Source organism: Callorhinus ursinus, unplaced genomic scaffold (genome assembly GCF_003265705.2).
Source record: "Callorhinus ursinus isolate GAN/ISIS: 27379988/994484 unplaced genomic scaffold, GSC_fseal_2.0 scaffold4, whole genome shotgun sequence".
Lineage (NCBI taxonomy): Eukaryota > Metazoa > Chordata > Mammalia > Carnivora > Otariidae > Callorhinus > Callorhinus ursinus.
This window is the reverse complement of record NW_027397066.1, coordinates 2,410,048-2,433,380: the sequence shown is the minus strand read 5'-3', so window position 1 is coordinate 2,433,380 and position 23,333 is coordinate 2,410,048. Positions and strand designations below refer to the sequence as shown.

At 61.9% G+C, this 23,333-nt stretch overlaps 1 protein-coding gene and 1 long non-coding RNA gene across 6 annotated transcripts in view; one reads left to right on the top strand and one right to left on the bottom strand.

Moving 5' to 3' along the window:
* Positions 1-12,973: 12,973 nt before the first annotated feature.
* The window catches only part of DOK7 (docking protein 7), a 28,371-nt gene continuing 18,011 nt past the window's right edge, over positions 12,974-23,333 (bottom strand). For 4 of the 5 annotated variants that reach the window (XM_073891351.1, XM_025887588.2, XM_073891353.1 and 1 more), the window contains 3 exons: positions 17,713-17,832; positions 15,892-16,011; positions 12,974-15,000 (listed from right to left, as the gene is read on the bottom strand). In XM_073891351.1, the coding sequence (XP_073747452.1) occupies positions 14,276-15,000; positions 15,892-16,011; positions 17,713-17,832 (965 nt within the window). In that variant the 3' untranslated portion in view covers positions 12,974-14,275. The remainder of the gene's footprint in view (positions 15,001-15,891; positions 16,012-17,712; positions 17,833-23,333) is intronic. The other variant, XM_073891354.1, reaches the window with a different exon arrangement.
* LOC141372562 (uncharacterized) lies at positions 17,841-21,538 on the top strand. The gene is made up of 3 exons (XR_012377824.1): positions 17,841-18,019; positions 18,205-18,365; positions 20,434-21,538. It is a non-coding gene; the product is annotated as an uncharacterized lncRNA (long non-coding RNA).

Genomic DNA, 23,333 nt, shown 5'->3' with positions numbered 1-23,333 from the left:
TGGTTCGGTGCCTTTGTCAAAACTCAAGTGAGCGTACAGGTGTGGCTCTGTATAGTCTGCATCCTCTACCCCGTAGGTAGTTTTATCTAGTCTACACCCGCTGTCTTGATTACAGTAGCTTTATAATAAAGGTTGGAATCGGGTGGTATGCATCTTCCTCCTCTTTTTAAAGATTCATTACAGGCGTTTTGCATTTCCATATACATCTTAGAATCAGCTTCTTGTTTTTTATAAAAAACGACTGTTTTGACAGGGATCACCTCAAATATGTAGCTCACTTTGGGGAGAATCTACATCTTAGTATCGAGTCCTGTGAGCCTGTCTCGTCTGACCCGTTTATGTGGCCCATCTTGCACCTCTCTGTACACAGACCCTGCATGTCTCCACGAGGTTTATTCCTAGGTGTTTGATATTTTATGCTATTGTCACTAGTATGTCATTTCATCGTGCACTTGCTTTCATATGCTGACCTTACGTCCGGTGGCCCAGACCCCGGCGCATCGGCACACCGTGTCCCCCGTCAGACTGCAGTCTCGTGTCTCCTCCCTCGGGTGCTGTGACCTCTCCATGCACACTGGCCGGCTTGTCCAGCCCAGTGTGGAGCAGCAGGGGCAGAGGGGGATGCCCCTCTCTTCCAATCTCCACGGAACACATTCAGTCTTCCAGTTAAGTGTCACATGAGCTATGATGGAGTTTTATGGATGCTTTTATAGATTGCAGGGGGTCTATCCCAGCTTGCTAGGAGTTTTCTGTGAATGAGTATTGAAAGTTGTCAAGTGCTTTTCGTGCATCTCTTGAGATGATTGTAAAGGTTTGCTTCTTGACTGAGTTACTGTGGTGAACCTCGCTGATTTCCAAATGCTAAAATAACCTGCATTCCCGGGTGGACCCCACTGGCCATGAACACGGTCCGTCCTCTGCGCAGCTGGATTAGCTTTGCTGATGCTTGCCTAAGGACGTTTGTTTATACCCCTCTGAGGGACACTGGCCCGTGGTTCTGGTTGTCACATGTAGTCTGTCCCGTTTGGTATCACATTGGACTGAGATGAGCTGGAAGTGCCCCTTGCGAGGCTCTGCTGTGGTGTGTGTGGGCTTGGCCTTCTTCCTTAATGTGCAGCAGCCCTCGTGGGTGGACCACCTAGGCCGGAAGTGCTCCTCATGCTAGAGTTTTGTCAGTTTTTGAAACTAGATACAAGGCTGTTTGGATTTTCTAATACTTCTTGTGTCTTTTTTTTTTTTTAAGATTTTATTTTTTTATTTGACAGAGAGAGAGAGACATAGCAAGAGAGGGAACACAAGCAGGGGGAGAGGGAAAGGGAGAAGCAGGCTTCCCGCCAAGCAGGGAGCCTGATGCAGGGCTCAGTCCCAGGACCCCGGGATCATGACCTGAACCGAAGGCAGACGCTTAAGGACTGAGCCACCCAGGCGCCCCTGTTGTGTCTTTATATGTTTGTCAAGGAATTATATCTGAGTTGTTAAAACAATTGGTGTAAAGTTGTTCCCTTCTTAATGTCTGTCGGATCTGTGGTGATGCCCCCTTTTTGTTCCTGGTGTCGGTAACTGCTGTTCCCCTTTGCCCCCCAGTCAGTCTAGCTTAGGCTCTGTTGAGTTTTAGAACTTTTCCCCCAGAACCAGCTTCAGCTTCACTGATTTCCCTCTGTTGTTTGCTAGTTTTCTTTCATTGGCTTTTACTCTCTGTTTCCTTTCTTGTCTCATTTCTGTTGAATTTGCTGCCTCTCTGCCAGCTTCTCACCACAGAAGCTCAGGTCGCTGATAAAGAACACAGACAGATGGACTACACAGTCAACAAGCACGGTCTGCTCATGCCCTTTAGAGAAAACATGTTCTTAATACATACGGAACATTTTAAAAGCTGACTGGCCCAGGGCACAAAGCAAATTCCAGTAACTCAGCAGCAAGGTTAGATGGTACAGATCACATTCTTTAACCTTATCGCAACCAAGGAGGGACTCGGTAATGAAAAGACAATTAAAATAAGTATATTCAGGAACTTTAGGGGCACCTGGGTGGCTCAGTCCGTTAAGTGTCTCCCTTCAGCTCAGGTCATGATCCTGGGCTCCTCACTCAGTGGAGGGTCTGCTGCTCCCTCTGCTTCTCCCTCTGCCCCTCCCCCAGCTCGTGCTCTCTTTCACTCACTCTCTCTTTCAAATAAATGGAGTCTTTTTTTTAAAAAAAAGTATATTCAAGAACTTTAAAAATACACAGGAACCAAAGAAGAAATGGCATTAGAAGTTAGAAAATACTTTTAATTGAACGCTAGTAGAAACACTACACGCCAAACTTGGGGGCCGTGGTCAGGGGGAGCTTCTGGGGGAAATGTGCAACCGCAGATGCACTCGACAGGAAAGAACAAGGGGGTTTCCGACTCCAGGGATTAACTCACTGAAAGGAGCCCCTGCACTGGGGATTACACCTCTCTCCTGAGGAGCAGTGGAAATCTGAGCCTGTGAAGGTGTGACCAAAGGCAAAAGGGACCACAGGAGCCCAGGAAGGCTGTGCAGTGTGAGACTGTGTGTCACCCCAAGAACATGGCCATCCAGGCACCCTGGGTTCAGGGCCACAGGCTAGTGTAAAGTGGGTGTCTAAAGGGAGAGCCTGTGAACCTGGACCCCTTCCCCTGCCCCAGGAAAGGGGGTCTGGCTGGCTCCTGGCAGAGATGGTGGAGATGAGGGCCAGCCCCCGTGACTTGGCCCTGGCCCTCAGGCCACAAACAGTGGTTCTGGTGCTTCTGGATTGGCAGAAGTGAAAGACCCCTCTCTGGAAGAAATTGTCATACTTCTCAAACAAACCCACGCATAATTGTTCACAAACTGACTTGAAAACAACCAGGCACAGAAGACAGCAAGACCCCATGAGTGAGAATGCAGGGGTCACAGCTCAGGCCGGCCCGCGAAGACACGAGAAGTCGGGGGCACCAGTGACGACTGCGACACATGGCAGAGCAGTCCCGCCCACTGTTTACAGCATACAGGACAAACTCCAAACAGTTTCCAAGAACAGGAAGCAAGAGAATCACGTAACAGATTTGAAGAACCAAATAAAACCTCTAAATTCTGGAGGAAAGAACTAGAAACTTCTAGTTTGAGGAGAGAAATTCTCTTCGGTAAATGGAGTTGGAGCAACTTGTTAGGTTTGGAGGGAAAGTGGACCTCACACCACATGCAAAAAGTAATTTACAGGGCGCCCGGGTGGCTCAGTCGGTTGGGCGTCTGCCTTCAGCTCAGGTCATGATCCCGGGGTCCCGGGATCGAGTCCCGCATCGGGCTCCCCGCTCGGTGGGGAGCCTGCTTCTCCCTCTGACCCTCCCCCTTCTTATGCTCTCTCTCTCATTCTCTCTCTCACATAAATAAATAAAATCTTAAAAAAAAAAAGTAATTTACAGTGATTCATAGGCCTACACATGAAAGCTAAAATTGTAAAGCTTCTAGAAGACAGGAGAGCATCTTTCTGACCAGAGGGTAGACAGAGACATCTAAAACAGGCCACAGAAGGCTCCAACCATCAATGATAGAGGAACAAAGATGGCATCTCCTCAAAATCAGAAACTTCTCGTCAAGATGTATCATTAAGAAAGTAAACCAACCAACTGGAGAATGAGGAGCGGTCACAAAGCCTGCGTCTGAGACAGGGCTCAGACCCCAAATTCTACAACCCGGGATTCTAATGGACACGGGAATCAAACAGGCCTTTCGCTGAAGAAGGCATCCAAATGGCCAATGAGCACATGAGAAGGTGCTCAGCATCATTAGTTGTCAGAAAAATGCAAATGACTCCGATGAGCCAGCACTCCACACCCATGAGGATGATTCAGAATAGGCCCCTACCAAGGGCTGGCCGAGGATGGGCACGTACTGGAACGCTCCTGTTGCTGGGGGAATGTGCAAAATGGTAAAGCCGCTGTGCAAAACGTCGGCAGTTTCTTTGTAAACATTTTCTCACCTGTGCCCTGCAGTCCCTCCTCTGATCACACGTGTTTCCAGGGGAGTAGAGGGTGTGTGCCCACAGAAGGCCCAACACAAGAAAACTGTCCAATTCATGTTCAGCTTCATCTCATTCACAACCAAAAACAAGCTAAATGTTCACTCACAGAATAGACAAAAAATTCTGGTATGTTTGTGTAATGGAATGGGTGCAGAGTCATCTACATTGTTGGAGAATCTCAAAAACATTCTGAGCCAAAGAAGCGAATTGTAAAAGAGACAGAATTAGTTGCTAGGGATGGCGATGAAATCAGTGGTCCCCTGGCAGGATGGGCGTTGCCTCCAAAGGGCTGGAAGGAAGGTCTGTGATGGGCAATGCCCTCTGCTCGTGGACGGTGGTGACATGGGTCATCCATGTGTGAAAGTGTGTCAAGCCGTGCACGTAAGGTTTGTGTGGCTTTCTGTTTGTAAGTAAGAAATTCCTCCGAGAGATAAAAGTGCATCCGAGCAAGGACAGGGCGCCGCAAGGAGCCACAATGAGCTCGGGAATGAACGTTTGATCGCAGAAGTGAAACCCCCAAAGACTAAGACATCAACGTGGAGGAAATCACACAAGGAACCACAGAAAGAGAGGGAAAATCCTACACGAACTCAAAGGGCAAGCTGGTGGTTCGGCGGCCAGAGCAGGACCCAGGAGAGGCCAGAGAGGAGATGTCAAAATGTCCAAGAAAAGCCCCTGAAAGTGAAGAGCAACTTCACAGAACAAAAGGCCCCCTAAGAGACGAAAGTAGTAACCACAAGATTTAAAGGCAATGGAGGCAGAGACCGGGTTCCAAGTGGTGCGGGAAGAGAGGTCGGGACTCAGAATCAAGAATGGCGCGGGATGGGGCGCCTGGGTGGCACAGTCCCTGAAGCATCTAGGCTGTTATTCCAGAATTAAGACACTCCATCCAACCCCGTATCCGGGGGCCCCCGGCGTCCAGCCATGTGTGCGGTGCGGCCTGCCCAAGGAGGGCCCTTGAGGGCAGAGGCGGAGGTAGGGAAGGGCGGTGGTGCGGGGCAGGCTGCAGGGGTCCCGGCCGGGCCACCGCTTACGTCTCGGCAAAGGCGGGGAGCCCTTCCTGGGCGCAAGTCGAGGGCCGGGTGAAACTGGTAACCGAAGCGTTAATAGGACTGATCCCAGCTGCAACTTGTCACCCAGACCTTTTCCTTCACCTTCACATTACCCCGATTACCCCGACTCTCCCCTTTGAGGAGGCGGATGTGAGGCTTGCCCCCCGCCCCTCTTCCCCCCACCCGCGTCTCCTCCTCTGGCTGCCTCTTGAATAAACCCTTTTCTTGCTGCAAACTCGATGTCTCTGCTGCGCATCAGGCAGGTGGAACTTGTGTTCAGTTCCACAGGGTCCCTAAAACCTTCCTCCACAGCCACACCGTGCCACGTGGCCATCACCTTGTGGCAGCTGTGACAGCTCTGCCCAACGGCCCCAGTGCGGGGCCTGGGCCCTGGGCGCTGTGCCTCCCTTCACAGCCCTGGAGGAAGGACAGGGGGCTGTCCCCCACTGCCTGTGTGGCTGACACAGCTGGCCGAGCCCAGCGCCCCCGAGGCCTCCGGGGCTGGAGGGGGCCGCCCTCCGCAGCCAAAGCACCGGCTTGTGGTGGCCTGGGCCAGACCTGGCTGAGCCCCTTGGGGAGCTGTTCTTCATGAATGCCTAATACGTCCATAACCCTGTTTCAGCTTTACAAAAACACAGCAGCCTTATTTCATTTTGAAAACAAGAGACCCCAGATGCCAGCCGCTCAAGGTCACTGGTAAGGCCCAGAACCCCAAGTTGCCTATCCCAGAGCTGGTGTGCATGGACATCTGAGCCCCCTCCCACCCAGAGGGCAGCCCCTCACTACTGGAACCCTGGACTGGGGTGTGCAGCCCATGCTCTTCTCCCCCCTTGTAATTTAAAAGGGAAGTCTGACTACCCCAGAATCTTGTCCAGGGCATGCCAGTGGGGGCCTTTTAGGCTTAGAATCTGACTTGCTTGCAGGATCCACCCTGAGGCCTTTGCATCCGAGAGGCTCAGGACTGGGCCTACTTCTGCCTTGCCTTGCAAGCTTCCCCAATAGTCAGGTGTCAGCTCAGAAGATGAGGAAAGGAAAAGGGTGCTGCTGTTCTGAAACCCATCAGCCTGAGGGGTCTCAGCTGAGGAGGAGAGCATGAGTGTCAGCCACTTACAGTACCCTAAGACTCACTGGGTCCTTAGTGGATCAGGGGCGGGGTGGGAGAGGGATGTGGATGGATGGTGGATGGATGATGGGTGGTGGATGGATGGTGGATGGGTGATGAACTGATGGATGGATGACAGATGAATGGTGGATGGATGATGGATGGATGGAAGATGGGTGGTGGGTGGATGACAAATGGATGGTGGGTAGTAGATGGATGGTGGATGGATGGATGGTGGATGGTGGGTGGATGGACGGATGGTGGATGGTGGGTAGATGGGAGGGAGAAAGGGCGGGAAGAAGGGAAGAAGGTGTCTGCGTAGGCTATGGTTGGAGACCCCAGCCCTGCAGGTCAGAGCCCCATTTCCTCTACGAGACCAGGGTCAGAAGGCCCAACCCGATGCTTCCCTTTCATGACTAGGGAGGAATGTCAGGAAGCCCCCCCACCAACTCTGGAAACTCCCCAGTGACCCAGACACCCATCAGCCATGACCATTCCCTCCTGCTCACTGAGTCATGAATATGCCACAAAACTTCCCCAAGGCCACAGGCACTGTTGGGAGGAAACAGGGAAACCCCACCCAGACCCACCAAGGTGGGGGCAACCCGGCACCGGAGCGCCTGCGCCGTGTCAAGACGACAGAACCGTGTCCAGGGCCAGGCAAAGCCACAGCCCAAGAAAGAGAAAGCACCTCATCCTTCAGGAAAATAATGTGCGTGTTAAAAATAGAACATTAACGATTTTAAACTATTTACACGGCCAACAGTAATGGGTCCTAAGAAGCAACGCAGTCAAGTAAACGTGTGTGGGACCACACTACAGCCTGGTGGGTCTGAAGGGGGAACAGTCCCGCCGCCCCCAGGGCTCACGGGCGGCAGGGTCCCCAGGCACAGAGCAGCGGTGACCCAGGCGTGGGACAGCTGGAGGCGGCTGCAGGACGCTCAGCAGAGGTGGGACCTGGTCCGACCTTGCTGTGGTTTGGGGCCCTGTGTTTCCCAAGGGCATGCCTGGCCTCAGCTGGGGGGCCACCACCTCCAGGGAAGGGGAAGGCCCTTTGTGTCCCAGAGCCATGGACACTGCTGTCCAATCCCCTCAGGGCACCTGCAGCGACACGCTGCTCTGTCTCAGGGGACCAACTGCAAAATGCCTGACGCCTGGACGCATGGCTCCCCCCAACTTGCCAGAGGTCCCAAGTGACCCATGGAGGCCAAAGAAAGGGTCAGGTCTAGGCAGCAGTGACCAGTGGGGCAGGGAAGGCGTGGGGACAAGCCGTGGCTACCTTGCAGCCAGGAGGCCCCAGTCGCGGGGCCCAGACTGCCGGGGATGCAGCAAAGATGACAGGCTCCCTGGTGCCCTCGGCCACGGCCAGCAGAAGTGACTCCGGCTCAGTGAGCTGCCCCATCGTGGCGGGGGGTGTCCTCACCGCAGGGCGCCCTTCCTCCTCTGCTCCAGCTCGGGCAGCCGCTCCTCCCGGCTCTGTGCATGCTGGGCCCCCACCCTGTGGGCCGCCTCGGTGGCCGTGATGTCGATCTGTGCATAGCGGGAGGCGCCAGCCCCTGGAAGCAGCCCCGGGTGAGCTGGCCCGGCCGCCCACCCCCTCCCCCCACCTCCAGGAAGCCCCGCACAGCCCATGCCTCCCGCCTCGGCCTGGAAGAGGTGATGGGATCCAGGACCCGAGCTTGGGGGCGTTGCTAAGCTGGGAGGAAGGTGGGGCCACACCCTCAGGACGAGGCTCAGCAAGAGCATGGCCTGGGGGGGACCCGGGAGGGGGAGGAAGCCCCCTCTACTGCGGCGGCCTGAGGCGCCCTAGGAGGGGAAGGCCCCCACGTGGGGACCCACCTCGGATCCCTGCGCTGGCCCCCTGGAGCTCCAGGCCCATGTAGTGCAGCTGCGTTTTGGAGGAGGGGCTGACGGGGATGTTCACGTAGGGGGGCGCCTCGCTGCACAGTCTCTCGAGCCCTGGGGCTCCTGCGGGGGCAACCACAGTGAGTCTCCCGGGGCAAAGAACTCTGCACCCACCCCATCTGGCACGCCTCCCACCCTGCGCCTGGCCAGGGCCTGGGACCCCCCGGGGCCCCCAACTCCCCGGATCCCCTGGCCCAGCACCGCCCATCCTGAGACCCGCCCGCCCCCCTCCCAGACCCAGCACCACCCCTTGCCGCCCTTCACCAGTGAGCTTCTAGAAAGGGTGTGCTCCTCTCCCCGATGCCGTGGGCTGATCACTGCTGAGCCGCCCCCATGGATGCCCCTGTGGCCTGCTGCGGTCAGGTGACCACACTGCCCTCTCTTCAGCCCCTGCCTCCTGCCCTCAACCCCCCTGGCTGTCCTCCTGGGTCACCGCCCACCCCCACCGCGGCTCCAGGCTTCAGGGACGTCTCTGGACCAGGGAGGCTCCACAGAAAACCCCTCCCCCTCGCGTGCAGGCCCGCACTTCCATCCACAGTGACACCTCCTCCAAGCATTGGACACACGCGTCCTCAAGGTGGGAAGGCAGCAGGCTTTTGTTGGACACAGGGGGACCACCTTCCCGGTTTGGGCAAACAGGGTGTGTTGATTCCAAGGAGCACAGCGGGGGTGGGGGGGTGCTCTGGACACTCAGCTTCCAAGCCAGGCTTAGGGCTCCGGGTGCCTGGGTGCCCGGGGGCAGAGGCAGGTCGTGCCACGGGGCACACTCTGACAGGCATTTGTGGCCACAGAATGTATCACAGGGCAGGGAGCCGCCTCCCAGCGGACGGGCAGCCTTTGCAGGGCCCTCCCCGCTGGCAGGCACACCGTATCCACAAGGGCTCTGCACACCCATCTGTACCCCAGCAGTGTGGGACTCTCCCTCAACCGGCCTGGAGGGGGCCAGCGCAGACCCTCTCCCACGTAACCCGAGGTGGCAGGCAGAGGCACCCACGGGAGACACCTAGACCAGTGAGGCCAGGGAAAATCAGGGCAGGCTGCCTGGAGAAGGAGGCATGTGCCAAGGGATAGAGGACAAAATGGAATGCCCATCTTAGAAGCCGCCTCAAATCGCTTCCAGAACAGAGAAGAGGACGGATGAGCGCGGCCCTGGCCTCTCCTGCCTGCCCAGGGCGCTGCCGCCATCACCGGGGCTTGGGCCACACCATCTGCGGCCCAGTTCATCTCTGTCCTTGCCAGGATCGGGCCTCACTTCCCCCAGCCCCTGGCCTCAGTGGAGAGGGTCTGTATCCTCCATCAGGCTTCCCCTCCCCACCCCATGCCAGGGTTAACGATGTCCACAGGGCCCCACGGGGAGGCGAGTGGACAGCAGGAGGACGTGTCCAGGACCATCTGGGAGTGGGTGTCACGGGATAGCGTTGTCAGGGGTGGTCCTCAGGGCCCTATCCCGAGCCACGAAACCCCAAAGCCAGCGGGTGTGGGCCTTTCCTGTGGACCCTGCTTTGCCACCGGCCCTGCCTGCCACCTCCTGCCCCGAAAGGTCCACTCCGGGTCAGCCTGCAGGGTCCGGCCCCAACAGGCATCATGCACCTCTAAAGGGTGGAGGGTCTAAGCTCGTCAGGCCCCCCTGCCCAGAGGCTCCACCAAGAAGATAAGGCACGGAGCTGACCCCTGACCTCCAGCGACCCCCCCGACCCTGCCCAAGGCCAACCTTCCCCAAACTTCAGCTTCCCCCAACCCTCCAGGCCTTCCCCTGGGTGACAGCCAGCTTCTGCCCAGCCTTCGCCTTCCAACTGGGCCTTGGAGACCCCGAGTCTCCAGGGCAGCCTGACTCTGCCCACTCCATGCACACAGCCCTCAGGGCAAGCGAGCCGCACCCTGCCCTCCACTCCTGGGCCCGCCCCACCCAGGCCAGGGCTCCTCGAGGCTGCACACCGTCACCCCCCACTGCCCGTGTCAGCCTCTGTCCATGGCCTCCCACTGTCCGCCAGCCCCCGCCTCCCTGTCTGGTGCAGAGCTTCCGGCCGAGCCGGGAGGCAGCCACCGCGCCCCCACTTCCCTTGTCCCAGAGCTGGGGCCTACCTGAGTGCGTCATCAGCAGGCCAGGGGCTGAGGCAGCCGCGCCCTAGACCGAAGAGAACACGCGTCAGTCTGTCCCTCCTGCTGTTCCTGCTCCTCCTGCCCCGGCCTCACAACCAGGACGCTGACCAGGTGTGACCAGGTCTCTGGGGGCCCGGCCACCCCCAGGCAACACCAGCCCAGACTCCTCATCTCCCAGGGGCCCCTTACCCACGTGTCCCGGGACCCCAGCTGGCCCGCCAGCCCTGACCCCCCACTCGCCCTCTTCTGGGGAGAGGCATGGGCAACTCTGGCCCCCAGGCCAAGTCTGGGCCTTCCTCTTGGGGCAGATACAATCCCACTGGCCCCCGGCCTCTATCTGCGGCCGCACGGCAGGGGACGTGGCCCCCAGGTGCGCAGAGGCTGGAGCAGGTACCCCCCGGGCACTGCCGGCCCACTCCCAGCAGCACCCGTGGAGGGGCCCACAGAGGCCACGGGAATGAGCCGGGTCCCCCAAACTGCAGAACAACCTCACTGTGGTGCCTGATTGCAAGTGCCGAGGGCCTTGGTGGCCTCAGAGCTGAGGGCAGGGTCTGACCAGGAGGGAGGGACAGTGGCCCATGGCCGGCACATTCATCGCCACCTGGGCCTCGACCTCCCAAAGCCCTCGAGGGACAGGCCCCTGCCAGGGCCCAGGGCAAGCGACGGGAGAGCATCCAGCCTCCCCAGCGGTCTGGGGATCACAGGCCAGGGGCAGGGCCTCAGGGGGAGCTGGAAACTGGAATGGGGGTGCAGAAACCCCAACCCTGTTCCAAGGAACATAGCTGGATGCCACAGACTCAAGACAGAGCACCCTGACCCTGGTCCTAGGCCAGGCTGAGCTGGTCTCACACGTCACCTTGTGTTAAGGAGCCCTTGTGTGGGCCTGGGACTTGGGCAGGACGTGCCCGACCTCCGACCCTGCGACAGGAGGCCATCTGCCGGCCAGGAGCCGTGCATCAATCGCTAACTGCCCACACCGCCCCCCATACTGCACCTGCTTCCGGGGGCCAGTCTTGCAGGCACAGCATCAAACCCAGCGCTGAGCGCGGGTGGGATGCAGATCTGCCCTTTCCCCTTGAGGGGGGCCAGGACCCCTGACCCCCAGGTCTGGGCCGGTGGGCTGCACACGCCCTGAAGAGACAAGGAGGAAGGACTCCTGGCACGGGTCTGCCCACTCTGGTTGCGCCCGGCCCCAGCAGGCACGGCCCCTGAGCGCCGGACCCCATCCCCAGGGCCGCCCTGGGGTGCAGGGGCAGCTGAGGCACACACTCACTGTGGAGGGCCAGGCCCTCCTCCTCCGGAGCCACGCCATCCCACAAGATGCCTTGGCCACCAACAGCCCCCAGAGGGCCACAGTGCTCAGTGGCCACTCCCGTGGGCCCCTCCCTCCTCTGGTTGCAGACGCCTGCCCACCCCTCCCGTCTGGGGCTGGGGACCCGTGCGAGTGCAGCAGGACTGAGCCCAGACAATGAGGGGCCCCGGCAGGAGCAGACACCACCCCCACCCCCCGTCTCGCGGCGCTGCAGCTCACAGCCTTATTTCCTTTGCAGCCAGACTGGCCGGGGCACCCCGGGTCTAGTGACGGCATCCCGTGAATAGACATCTACTGCCCATGTGCATCTACCACCTCATTAGACCCTCTCCGTGTGTCTGGGGAGGTAAGGACTGTTGTCCCCATCTATGCAGGAAGAAACGGAGGCTCAGAGAGGTGCAGTAACTTGCCTGAGGCCACCCAGCTGGCGGGGCCGTTGCCGCTCAGCCCCCAAAGCCTGGCTTTCCTCACGCTGCAGGAACCCCACCCAGAGCTCCCAACTCTGGGGCGCAGAGCTGGCCCCCCGGGAGGGCGGTGAGCAAGGGTGAAAATGGGAGTGTGACAGGGCAGGGCGTGGGTCCCCGTGACATGCAGGAGACGTGAGCTGGGGTCCCTGGGGCTCTGCCACCCAAAGGGGGGAGATGGGAGGGGGTGGGGGCTCCAGGCACAGAGCAGGACTCTCCCTGGCATCACCTGGACACGGGGAGCCACCTGCCTGAGCCCAAGCAACCACCGAGGACCTCCCCGTGGCCTCCAGTGAACAGGGGAACATGCCATACATGTGCACACACATCACTCAGACCACACACATGTGCACACGTGTGCATCTGTACACATGGACACCACACCACACAAACGTATCCGTATACACAAATGCACACTCCTGGGCACGCACCACACACGCACACACGTGTGCACACACTCCACCTCAGACATGCACAAACACCATGCACACACACGCAAATGTACGCAGGATATGTACACACATTACACACACTGCATGATGCACACACATGCAAACGAATGCATGCACATGCACACATCACATCATGCACATGCAAGTGCACATGCACACACTACGCAAACACATGCAAGTGCACATGCACGCACACACATCACACACGTGCAAGTGCGCATGCACGCACACACATCACACACGTGCAAGTGCGCATGCATGCACACACGCGCACATCGCACACACGCACATATCACGCACGTGCGCACACGCACACACCACACGCATGCGAGTGTGCGTGCACGCACACACGCACACAGGCCCCATGGGCTGTCGGGAGTTGCCGCTCCTTTTTCAGGCCTCCAGTGCAGTGCGTTCGAGCTTAAGGCAGACCACACAGGCGAGGCCTCATGCTGGCCCCTGAGACCCATAGGCTTGGGGGCTGGGCCCCCAGATTTTGGAGACCGTCAAAGGCCCCACCAGGAGGGCCGGGGCGGGAGGTGGGGAGGCTGGTAAATGGAAAAGGACAAGGCGGTAAGAAAAGAACATTTTATTTCCAGTCTAAGAATGTATTACAAAGTGTCAGATTTTAAAAATGTCAGAGAGCAACAAAGGTCTTTAGCCGACAGGAAAGGTACAGAGCAAAATCTTTACAGGCGAGCTGTTTGCCCCCCGGCTGGGGGCTGGCTCCAGACGGCGCAGGACGGCGCCAGCCCGGGTCTGGAACCGCATGGGCACGGGCCCCGCCTCTCGCGGGGGCACGGAACTGCAGAACGAATGTACAAAACCAGGCACGGCAGCTGCCATGCAGGCAAGCAGACAGACCACGGAGGGCGCCGGAAGCAGCTTTACCCCTGGGCCGCCCACGTGCCCGCCAAATGCAAATGAACGGGCCCTCGGAGCCCCGGCCTCCTCTGGTCCCGACCACTAGGCTCCGGCTCAGCCAGGAGGGTGGCGGGGGCGTGAGCTGCAGCCTCCGGGGCCCTCACAGGGGACTCCGGGCAAGCTGACCCTGCTGGGCTGGCCAATGCAAGGACATCACCGCCTTGCTCCCTGCACCGGGGAGTGGGGGGCTGCCACGGGGCCCTCCCTGCCCACCCCTCGCCCGGGAGCCTGCAGGTTCTGGAACAGCCCGGTGGGTGAGCCATGGAGGTCCACGAGTCAGGAGACCCAGACCCCACAAGTCCCTGCACCTCCTGAGCCTCAGTTTCCTGCCCTGTCATATGGGCCCCCTGTGGCGCTGCTTCACAGAGGAGGCATGGGGCAGACAAGTGAAGCTTGTCCTGCACGCCCCGTGCCACACGCCTGTCCCGGGAATCCAGGTCTGCAACTGCTGCGGAGGAAGCTGACTTTTAGCGGACAGCCTGACCGTGCACAATGGAGGGGACGGATCTGAGAGGTTAAGCACGGCGTCCACCAGGTAGGCGGTGGAACAGGACGGGGGGAGGCCGCGGCCAGCGAGGGGCCTCCCAGCCCTGATCACCCCAAGGGCCTGGCACGAGCTGGCTAGGACACAGCGCCCGCCTGTGCCCCCAGCACCTGATCCTCGCTCGGGCTTTGGGACTCCATGGGCCCCCAGCCTGCCCCGCCCCGAGCTTCCCACTTTCCAGAACGCATTTCAGCGGCAGGCTGCTGGGCCTCTCCAGGTCCTGGGGGCCCTCCCTGCAGGCTCCGCTCCCCAGAGGGCAGGTTCTGGGGCTGTCACCCCTCCCTCCAGGCCCTCCCCACTGTGCCCACAGTTGCTGACTTCACTGACAGCACAAAGGGCGCCCCGCCCCCTCCTGCCTGGAGGGGCAGAACCCAGCCCCCCACCCCTCCCCCGCGGCAGCGGGCCTGGCCTGAGGCTCTCAGGGAGGGGGGTTTACCTTGAGTCCTCCACAGACTGGACAGGTGGAAAAGAAAGCTGCAGGAGGCCCAGCGTGGGGGCTGCCTGCTTCCCAGCCCTCGCCAGGGGCCTCGCAGCCCAGGGCCTCCATCGCCTGTCCCCGCCGCCTTGCGCCCAGCCAGCCGGAGGGACACCCCGCAGACATCTGGCCACCCAAGTCCCCGGCCCCACCGTCATCGGGGCCGCCCTGCACGGCCGGGATCTGGTCCCTGGGGGCCTGGCGCAGGCTGCGCGGCGTGTCATAATGGTGCCGCAGGGCCGTGGGCACTTGGTACTCGGCTGTCCCCGGTGGGCAGGCGCACAGGCCAGGCTCAGGCACCCCGGCCGCCGGCGGCAGGCTGAGCAGGGAGCCAAACTCGTCCCCTGCACGCCACACGTCCAGGCTGCTGCCGGCGCAGGAGGAGAAGCTGCCTGAGTAGGAGGAGTGGCTGCCCGTGGCGATGCCGCTGTCCGACGAGCCCTGGCGGCCGACCTCCTGCAGCTGCCGCGGCCGCAGCGGCTTGGGGGGCGGCCTCGAGGTGCCCGGCGCCACCTCCCCGGAGGCCTGGGCAGCCGCCAGCCCCGGGCCCTCCTGCGACGTGCTGGCCGAGGATGAGGACGGCTCCGGCCACGCGGTGAGCCGGCTGCCGGCGCTGACGTCCGAGTGGCTGGCCTCCGAGGACGAGCTGGACAGGCTGCGGTCATCCCCTGAGGCAGAGCGCGCGGTGGTCGGGGGTGTGGACGCTGCACTGGGGGCTGGGGCGGGTTCACCGCTCTCTGGGCCCACCCCGCCCCCTCCCCAGGCGCCCGCACTGCCTGGAGGCTGGTGCACGAGCCAGCTCACCCAGTCAGGCCCCTCGTCCGGATACCAGTCCTCCACCCCTCTGGCCCCCTCTGGAATCCGCGCCCTCCCTCCCACCCCCTCGGCCACCCCCCTCCGCGAACCAGCTGTGAGCCCCCATAAGGTCGCGGCTCAACACAAATTGAGGCTCCCTGCTTCTAGGGGCAGGCCACGGTGCTCCCAGCGCCCCCCATGGGACTGGCGGCAGTCAGAGGATGGACAGGCCCCACAGGGCAGCTCCCCACCCCCCACACCCCCAGGCAGGCCCCTTGCAGGGCCACAGCCCCCTTCACCCCCAGGCAGGCCCCTTGCAGGGCCACAGCCCCCTTCTGTCCATTTTGCAGCGAACCGAGAGCGTGGGCTGCTGAGGAGGGGCCCTTTTGTCTGGGCACGAGCAGTAAAGCTTGAGCACAAGAGGCCGTGGCCTTACCCAGGCCACGCGGCTGCCGGGCAGCAAGAATTCACACCAGCTCTCCCAGCTCTCTCGAAGCACCGTGCCTCCAGTCAGGGCCGAGGCCAGCGCACCGTGTTTGTGGCATCATGCGTGAGGGAACAAATGAGTGAGCAGAGGAGGGATGAATGAATGAATGAATGAATGAACAGAGAGAGAATGAATGCATGAATGAGCAGAGGGGGGAATGAATGAGTGAGCAGAAGGGGGAAGGAATGGATGAGTACAGGGGGGAGGAATGAATGAGTGAGCAGAGGGGGAAGGAATGAATGAATGAGGGAGCCCAGGGGGAATGAACGCCGCCTACCTCCGCTGCCGGGCCGGACCGCGTGGGCGAGGAGGCTGAGCCGCTTCTCCAGCTTCAGGGCTTCCAGGGCCTCCTGGGCCACTCGCTCCTCCGTGGTGGCGGGTCCCCCAGGGCTCGGGTCTGCGGCAGAGAAGAGAATCAGCAGAGACGCAGCCTCGGCCCCCGCCCCAGACCCTCGGCCGCGGGGGACCGGCCGCCCGGGACGTCCCGGTGAGTCCCACACCACCGGGGCCACATGTGTGCTGGGCGTGCCTTGAGGCCACAGCAGGGCCACGGGGGACCCCCGGGAGTCCCAGCAACTCCCCACGCCTGCACCCCAGCCACGGGACACCAGTCTCAGGGCGCCTGCCCCCTCCGAGGCCCCCGGCCACCAGCCCATGTCCTGTGCCCCAAAGCCGGCAGGCGAGGCCCAGGGTGGGGACGCGGGTGTGTCCTCCTGACCACTTCCCGTCTGGCAGCGATAGGGCAGAGAGACTGGTGCTGGACGGATTCCCTGAGCCCCTTGTCCACATCTGCAAAGTGGGGGTGCGGGGACATGGCACCCTGACCATGGTGGGACCAGGACGGAGTGCACAGGGTTGTGCTCGGGGCAGGGCGGGCCTCGGGACTCTCCCCTTTCCCCTCCCACTGTCTGTCTCTCTGGGCCTCAGTGTCCACGTGAGTCCGACTGAGCGGGGGGTGAACACAAGAGGACCCCAGAAAGGCTGCAGCATGAGGCTGCTGACCCAGGGGAGCCCACATCTCAGCAGAGCCCGATGAGCACAGGGCCTAGACGCAACGCTAGCCGGGCCCGTCCACACCCCGCGGTCCACACGGCACCTGCGGCTGCGAGGCAGGAGGGCGCCAGCAGAGGGCGCTAGCACACCATCCCGCAGAGCCCAGACCGCAAAGGCTCTGGCCCCAGGAGCCACCTCCTCTGTCCTGAGCCCGTCCAGCGTGGGGCCTGTGTGGGGTGTGGAGTTGGGCCGAGGGACCGTGTGCTGGGAGAGGGGGGACCCGGCGGGTCGCTCGCTTCTGTCGTCCCCAGGTGGCTCCGAATGACCCGCCCTGGGGTGCGCATGCAAGGAGACCACGGACCACTTGCCGCCCGGCCACAGGCCTTTGTCTCTCCCACCTGGACAAGGTGACAAGCACTGCCTCGCTGGGCTGTGGCGGTACCAGCAATCCTGGGTACCACCCCCCGGGGGGCCTCGGTCAACGGAGGTCTCGGCGACGAGCACCAGCCTTCGTCCCTCCCGGGCCGTCCCCCAGGGGAGGGCAGACCTTCCTCCAGTGGGAGGGAGCGGCCAGGGCCTCGGGGGTCCAGCCCTGCCCTCGGCCCCACGGTGCCTGCTCTGTCCCGGCCCAGGGCTCTTGGAGAATGCGCCCCAGCCACGACCAGGGAAAGGGGAGCAAGGTGAGGTGAGCTCAGTGCAGCCTCACGCCCACCCGCCGGTGAGACCCCACCCACCAGGCAAGCTCACTAGGCAACTTCCAGCCCGAACGCAAAGCCCAGCCCACAGTCCCAGCCACGTGGGGCAAGACCCCCACCCCAGTCTGGCTCAGAAGGTGTCCGCAAGACCCACACAGGGTCTCTGGCCTCTTGGTGCCCCACCTGGTGCCCCACAGCAGATGGGTCCCAACCGGAGGCCCCGCCCCCGAGCGTCACCAGGGCTGCGACCCGTGGGGGGAGGGGGCAGTGAGGGCGTGAGCGGTCCCCTCGGGAGCCGGGCAGCGTGACCCCGCCCTGCAGGCAGCCTGCACGGATGGCAGCCCACCCAACCCTGCGGACTGATCGGGCGGCCCCGGCCCCTCCCCACCGGGCCACACTCCCACACACACCTGGGAGAACCGGCCGTAGCCCGAAGGGCCCCTTGGTTGGGGAGACGCCACGCACGATGCAGTCGAACAGGAAGCTGATCTGCTCTCCCTCGGCTGAGGACAGGAAGAAGACTCCGGCCCCTGCAGAGGGAGGACAGACCCTGGTGCCGGGAGCACGGGTAGGGCCGGACCGCTGCAGGATGGGCCCTGGGGCCCCCAGGGTGCAGAACGCGGGGGCCTGGAGCGAACCCATGAGACCACACACGCAGGGGCGGGGGGCGGCGGGGAGTGTCCCCTGAGCCCCCGGATGGGCTTCTGCCTGGCCCTGGTAAGCCCTGCTCTGTCCTTCAGGCCCACAGCCCTCGTCCGGGCAGCCGGGGTGCCGGCCTGGCCGTCCGGGGCCTGTGCGCACTAGCCCAGGCCAGGCAACTGTGCTGGGTGTCAGGACGGCGCGGGGAGAGGGGGTCCCGCCCTGCCGGTCCTCGGTCTAACCCGTCGGCCTCCACTGGCCAGGACGGGGCTCCTGGGGGCGCCTCAGGAGGACGCAGCCGCAGGAGGAGGCTGGTGAGGGTGTCCTGGTTCTCTCGATGTCCAGGCTCATCGGAGGGGCAAGCGACAGGCCCGCCTAGAGCGCGGTTCACACGCCAGGAAGCAGCTGGGGGACCTCGACCTCGGTAGGTGCCCCCCGACCCTGTCTCCTGACCCAGGGCTGCTCTGAGGGTGAGTGTCTGCGGTGGGCCTGCCCCACACACGAGGCGGCCGGCGCTGCGGTGGCCGGCAACACATCCTGCCCACTGCACGGGCCCCCCTCCCGGGTGCATTTTCGGGTGGGAAACGGGCCCACGGTGTGAGGGTGGAGGCTGAGGTCGTGCCCACTGGGGCCCCCAGCCAGCAGAGGGCAGGCCGCGTGAGTCAGCACAGCCCGGCTGCGCCCCGGGCCCGGCCGCCCTCCCGCTGGGCCGGAGCCCCGCCAGGGTGAATGAAATCCCTCACCGCCTGCCCAGTGAATGGGGACACCGGGCCACGTGGGGCTGCACACTCGGCTGGCGTCACCACACAAGAATCTCTCCGCGCCCTGCCCTCTGCCTGTCGCCCAAGGAAAGGCCTGCCCGCTCTGAAGGCCAGGTCCCAGGGGCGCCCCCGCGGGCGGGCCGGGGTGGGAAAGGGCAGGCTCCCCGGTTAAACCTCGGCCGCCGGCCACAGTCACGGCCTGTCTTCCCGGGATCCCAGGGGCTCGGGCCAGCCCCCACACGGGGAATGCCACCCCAGGGATTGGGGGGCTGCGGCACCCTCCAGTCACCGGAGCTCCATCCGTTCAAGGCCCCCCGAACTGGGTGACAGGCCCGCTTAGGGGCGAGTGCACTGAGGCCCAGAGGGGGCCCCGGGGGACTCCAGCCTGACTGGTGGGCCACCTGCACACGTCCGGGCGCCACAGAGCTTCCGGCCAGTCGATGGGCCCAGGAGCTGGAGGGCAGGCCCGGGGCTGGGGGGCAGGTGAGGAGAAGGCTGGCCCACAGCGTCCCTGCCCCAGCGAGGGGCAGGCCTGCCAGCCCGCACAAAGGGCCGGGCCCCTAATCCCGAGCTTACAGACAACTGGCAGAGGCCGCGGCACAACCAGTCCCCCGACTATAAAAAACCACATTACAAAGGGAGGGGAGCCGTCGGCATTCCACCAGGCGTCTGCTGAGCATCACGCTCCCCGAGACGCAGCCGGTGAGGCCTGGGAGCACGGCTGCCACCCCCAGGCACGCCAGGGAGCTGACCGCAGAGGTTCCCTGGGGACGGCACATGGCTCCCAGGGCCCGGGCTGCCCGAGCCTCGAGGCGAAGCCTCTGGGACACAGCTCCCTGACCACCGGCTGGCCTCTGCGGGCCCCCCTCCCTCCCCCAGGCTTTGGGGACCCTGGGAGCTCCCCAAGCCTGGGCAGCTCACCCGAGCCCTCCCCACAGGAGGTGGCCACCCCCATCCCTCCACACCCCTCAGCTACCTGTAATCCACTTCACCTGCAGAGACTCCGCTCACCTGACACCGCCATTCCCGGCCCCTGAGCCCTGATCATTCACTCGGTGTTGCTTGGAGGGAGCCCCCGCTCTGGGTCACACCTGTGATCCTTCACTTGGCACGTGCCCTCATGTGCAGCTGTCCTGGCCGCCAGGCCCCGCGTCTCACAGACGGGGCTCCTTCTGAGGCCTTGGGGTCCCAGTGTCTCACCCAGGGCCCGCTGCCCAGGGGACCCCAGCACTCGGTGTGGTGGGAAGAAGGAAGCGGAGGCGAGTGGGCCTTCCCCAAGAGAGTGTTCCTGGAACTTTTGTTTGCTTGCCTGCTTGCAGGGCCGGAGGAGGTGGGGCCCGGCCTCCTTTGCCACGCGGCCACCCTCAAAGACAGCCCCTGCACCTCCTCCCAGTCCACGAGGCCCCAGCCCCACGCAGGGTCTGTGCCTGGGGCCATCCTGGGCCTCCCAGCCAGGCCACCCCCCAGCGCCACTCCCTGAGTGATCCGTCCGCCACGTGGAGCAGATCCCTGACCCACAGAATCACAAGCAAGGAAACTGCCGCCAAGTGCTGGGGTGTTTCTTGCTCTGTGATCACTGACGTGGGGAGACAGGGAGGAGAGAGAGTGTGCTGAGCGGGAGGCCAGCGGCTTGCCCGAGCTGATGGCCACCTTTTGCTGTGGGCAGACCCTGTGGGTTCTCCGGGGCCGAAGGCAAACCTCACAGGCTTTACAAATGCAGTTAATCCCTAGGACAATATACGAATGCGAAGACAGCTGCACCCCACGGAAAGAGTCCCCAGCCCCGAGAAAGAAACACTCTTCCGTCCAAACGTGTGCCCAGTTCCGTGGGCAGATTCCTGTCGGAAGTGAGTCCAGAAAACCTCCAGTGTCCTGAGCTCTGCGTGTGCTCGGTGTCCTGGCTCAGTGGAGACCAGAAGCACACGGTGAGGTCCTGTTCGGGAGAGAGTGCCTGAAAGCGTCTGGAGGACTTCCGTGCGGAGAAGGTTCTAGAAAGCTCTGCCTAGGCAGCACCAACCGGCCTGCTGTTAGACTTTCACTCCGAAGACCAGGACCCTTGGGGTCTCATTTTGCACAGGGCTCCCTAACAGAGGGAAACATCTACTGTCCTTCTCTCTGTCCTTATTTTGAGAGATAGGACCGAAGTTCAATGAAACACGTTCATTCGAAATCAAGTTTTAAGTTTCCCCCGATAGTCTCACCCCCCAGGAAGACTGATTGAAAACAAAACAACAGAACGCAACAGGCGTTGGTGGGAACATGGGGAAACTGGAACCCGGTGCGCTGTGGAGGGGTTGCCGTGGAAAACAGCATGGAGGGTCCCCCGAACATCACACGCAGACCCAGCGATCCCACGTCTGATGTTCACCCGAAGGAACTGAGAGCAGGCACCGAACAGAGGCCCGCACCCCCGTGTCCACAGCAGCAACCACTGATGGAGGATGGATAAAGAACATGGTCCATCCGTCCACACGATGGAATGCAGTTCAGCCTCAAGGAAAAAGGACACCCTGACACCTGCTACCCCGCAGATGAACCTGGGGGACTCGTGCTCAGCGCATCGAGCCAGTCACGAAGGGCCAGGGACCGCGTGAGCCCACTTCTGCCAGCCCCGTAGAGGAGCCCGATCCTAGACTCAGAAAGAGGACGGTGGGCGTCGGGGCCCGCGCGGGGGACATGCGGGCTAGTGTCCACTGGGGACCGAGTGTCAGCTGGCCAAGATGGAGCGGGAACGGCTGCGTGGCACTGAACGCACCTGATGCTTCTCAGCTGTACTCCTGACCTCGGTTCAAGTGGTAAACTCCATGCGTGTCTATTCCGCCACAGTAAACACAGAGCAAACCGTTCCCACATCCCCTCCCGCGCACACTGCGCGATGCGGCCCTCCCTGGGCAGAGTGTCAGAACGCTGCTGGGGGAGCCCCGGCCCTGGGCTCCATCCCCGAGGGAGGGGCTGCCCCCTGTCCCCGGCTCCCGCGAGGCCCCGCCGAGACCACTCCTCGGTGACCCTCCCTCTCTGGCAGCCGTGCCACCCTCCCCGACGGCCCCACGGGGCGCCTGGGCACCACCCGCTCAGGTAAGGGGCTCCTCAGGGCAGGCCCATGACCTCACTTTCCCTGCGTCTCCCCAAGTGCCTGCTGACAGTTGTGAATGGGACTCTGTACCCACGGACCAAATGTCTTGTGTTTGGAGACGGGGGGAGGAGGCTGCCCGCGCCCCCCCCCCCCAGGAGGCCACACTGTCCAACTCTGAGGGCAGGGGGACGCAGTGCCTTCCTGGGGCCTTTCTGCCCAGGAGGAAACAGAGTGGCACGAAGCCCCCCGGGGGGGAAGCCCGGGTCACCATCCTGGACACTGGGGGCAGCCAGGACCAGCCTGGGAGGCCAACCCCTCGTGAGCTGCAGGGGCTGACGGATTCTAGGCTCGCTCCTGCCCCCATCACAGAAAATTCCCAGCAGAGGGCTGGGATCGACCACAAACCGTCGGCAACGTGACCGGTGGTCTAGACCCAGACAGCAGACTGCATCCCCTCGCAGGAACCCGAGACCGTCCCTACCCAACGACCCCAATTCACAAGTGTGCCCCAACGTGCTGCCGAGGGGAAGGAAACTGGGAGCCGGCCTTTGCATGGGCTGGATGCCTCCCCGTGGGCAAAGCACTGGAGCAGACCCGGCCCGGGGCAGGGGCTCCATCCTCCGGGGACCCTCGCCCCAGCAAGCGCCCCTCCTTCTCCTGCCCACCCCAGGCTGGCCTTCCCTCTCTCCCCATTTCAACCACTGGTAGTTAACATTCCTGCATCCCCGGTGACCCCCCCCACGCACACATGCTGCTGACTCAGCCTCGGGCCACATCCAGAGCTTTCTCACAGCCCCCTGCATGGCCCCCCACCTCAATCCCATCTGCACCCTGGGCCAAAGTTATCACCCTACACAGACGTGTGGGTGGCACTCCCCTGCTCAAGCACCTTCGATGGCTCCTGGCTACCCTGGGAAGACAGTGCAAACTCTAGTCCAGCTTACGGGGCTCTCTGTAACCCGGCACGGCTTCCTCCTTCTCCAACCCCGCCTCTGCCGTCACCAACTAGTGGGGTTCCTGCACACACCCTGTGGGTCACCCGTCCGTGCCGGACACACACACTCCTGGGGTCAGAGACCAGGGCTCCAGCCAGCTCCGTCAAGACCGCCCGGCATGCAGACCACAACGTCCACCCACCAGAGGACTTAGCACAGCTGGACAATGCAAGTGTTTTAAATACGCAGCAAGAGAGTTCCTCCCGGTTTATGGCTTCATCCTTTACTCGCTTAAAAAAAGTCATTTAAAACTAAATTGAATTTAGGGACGCCCAGGTGGCTCAGTCGGTTAAGCGTCTGCCTTCGGCTCAGGTCATGGTCCCAGGGTCCTGGGATGGAGCCCTGCATCAGGCTCCCCGCTCAGTGGGGAGCCGGCTTCTCCCTCTGCCTCTGCCTACTTGTACCCTCTCTCTCTGTCAAATAAATAAGTAAAATCTTTAAAAAAATTTTTTAAAATAAAATTTAATTTAAATAAAAAATTTTTTAAAAGACACATTCTTAAAAAAAAAAAAGTCATCTAGAAACGCCCACCGTGGCCCAAGAGGCCGAAGCCATGGGCCACA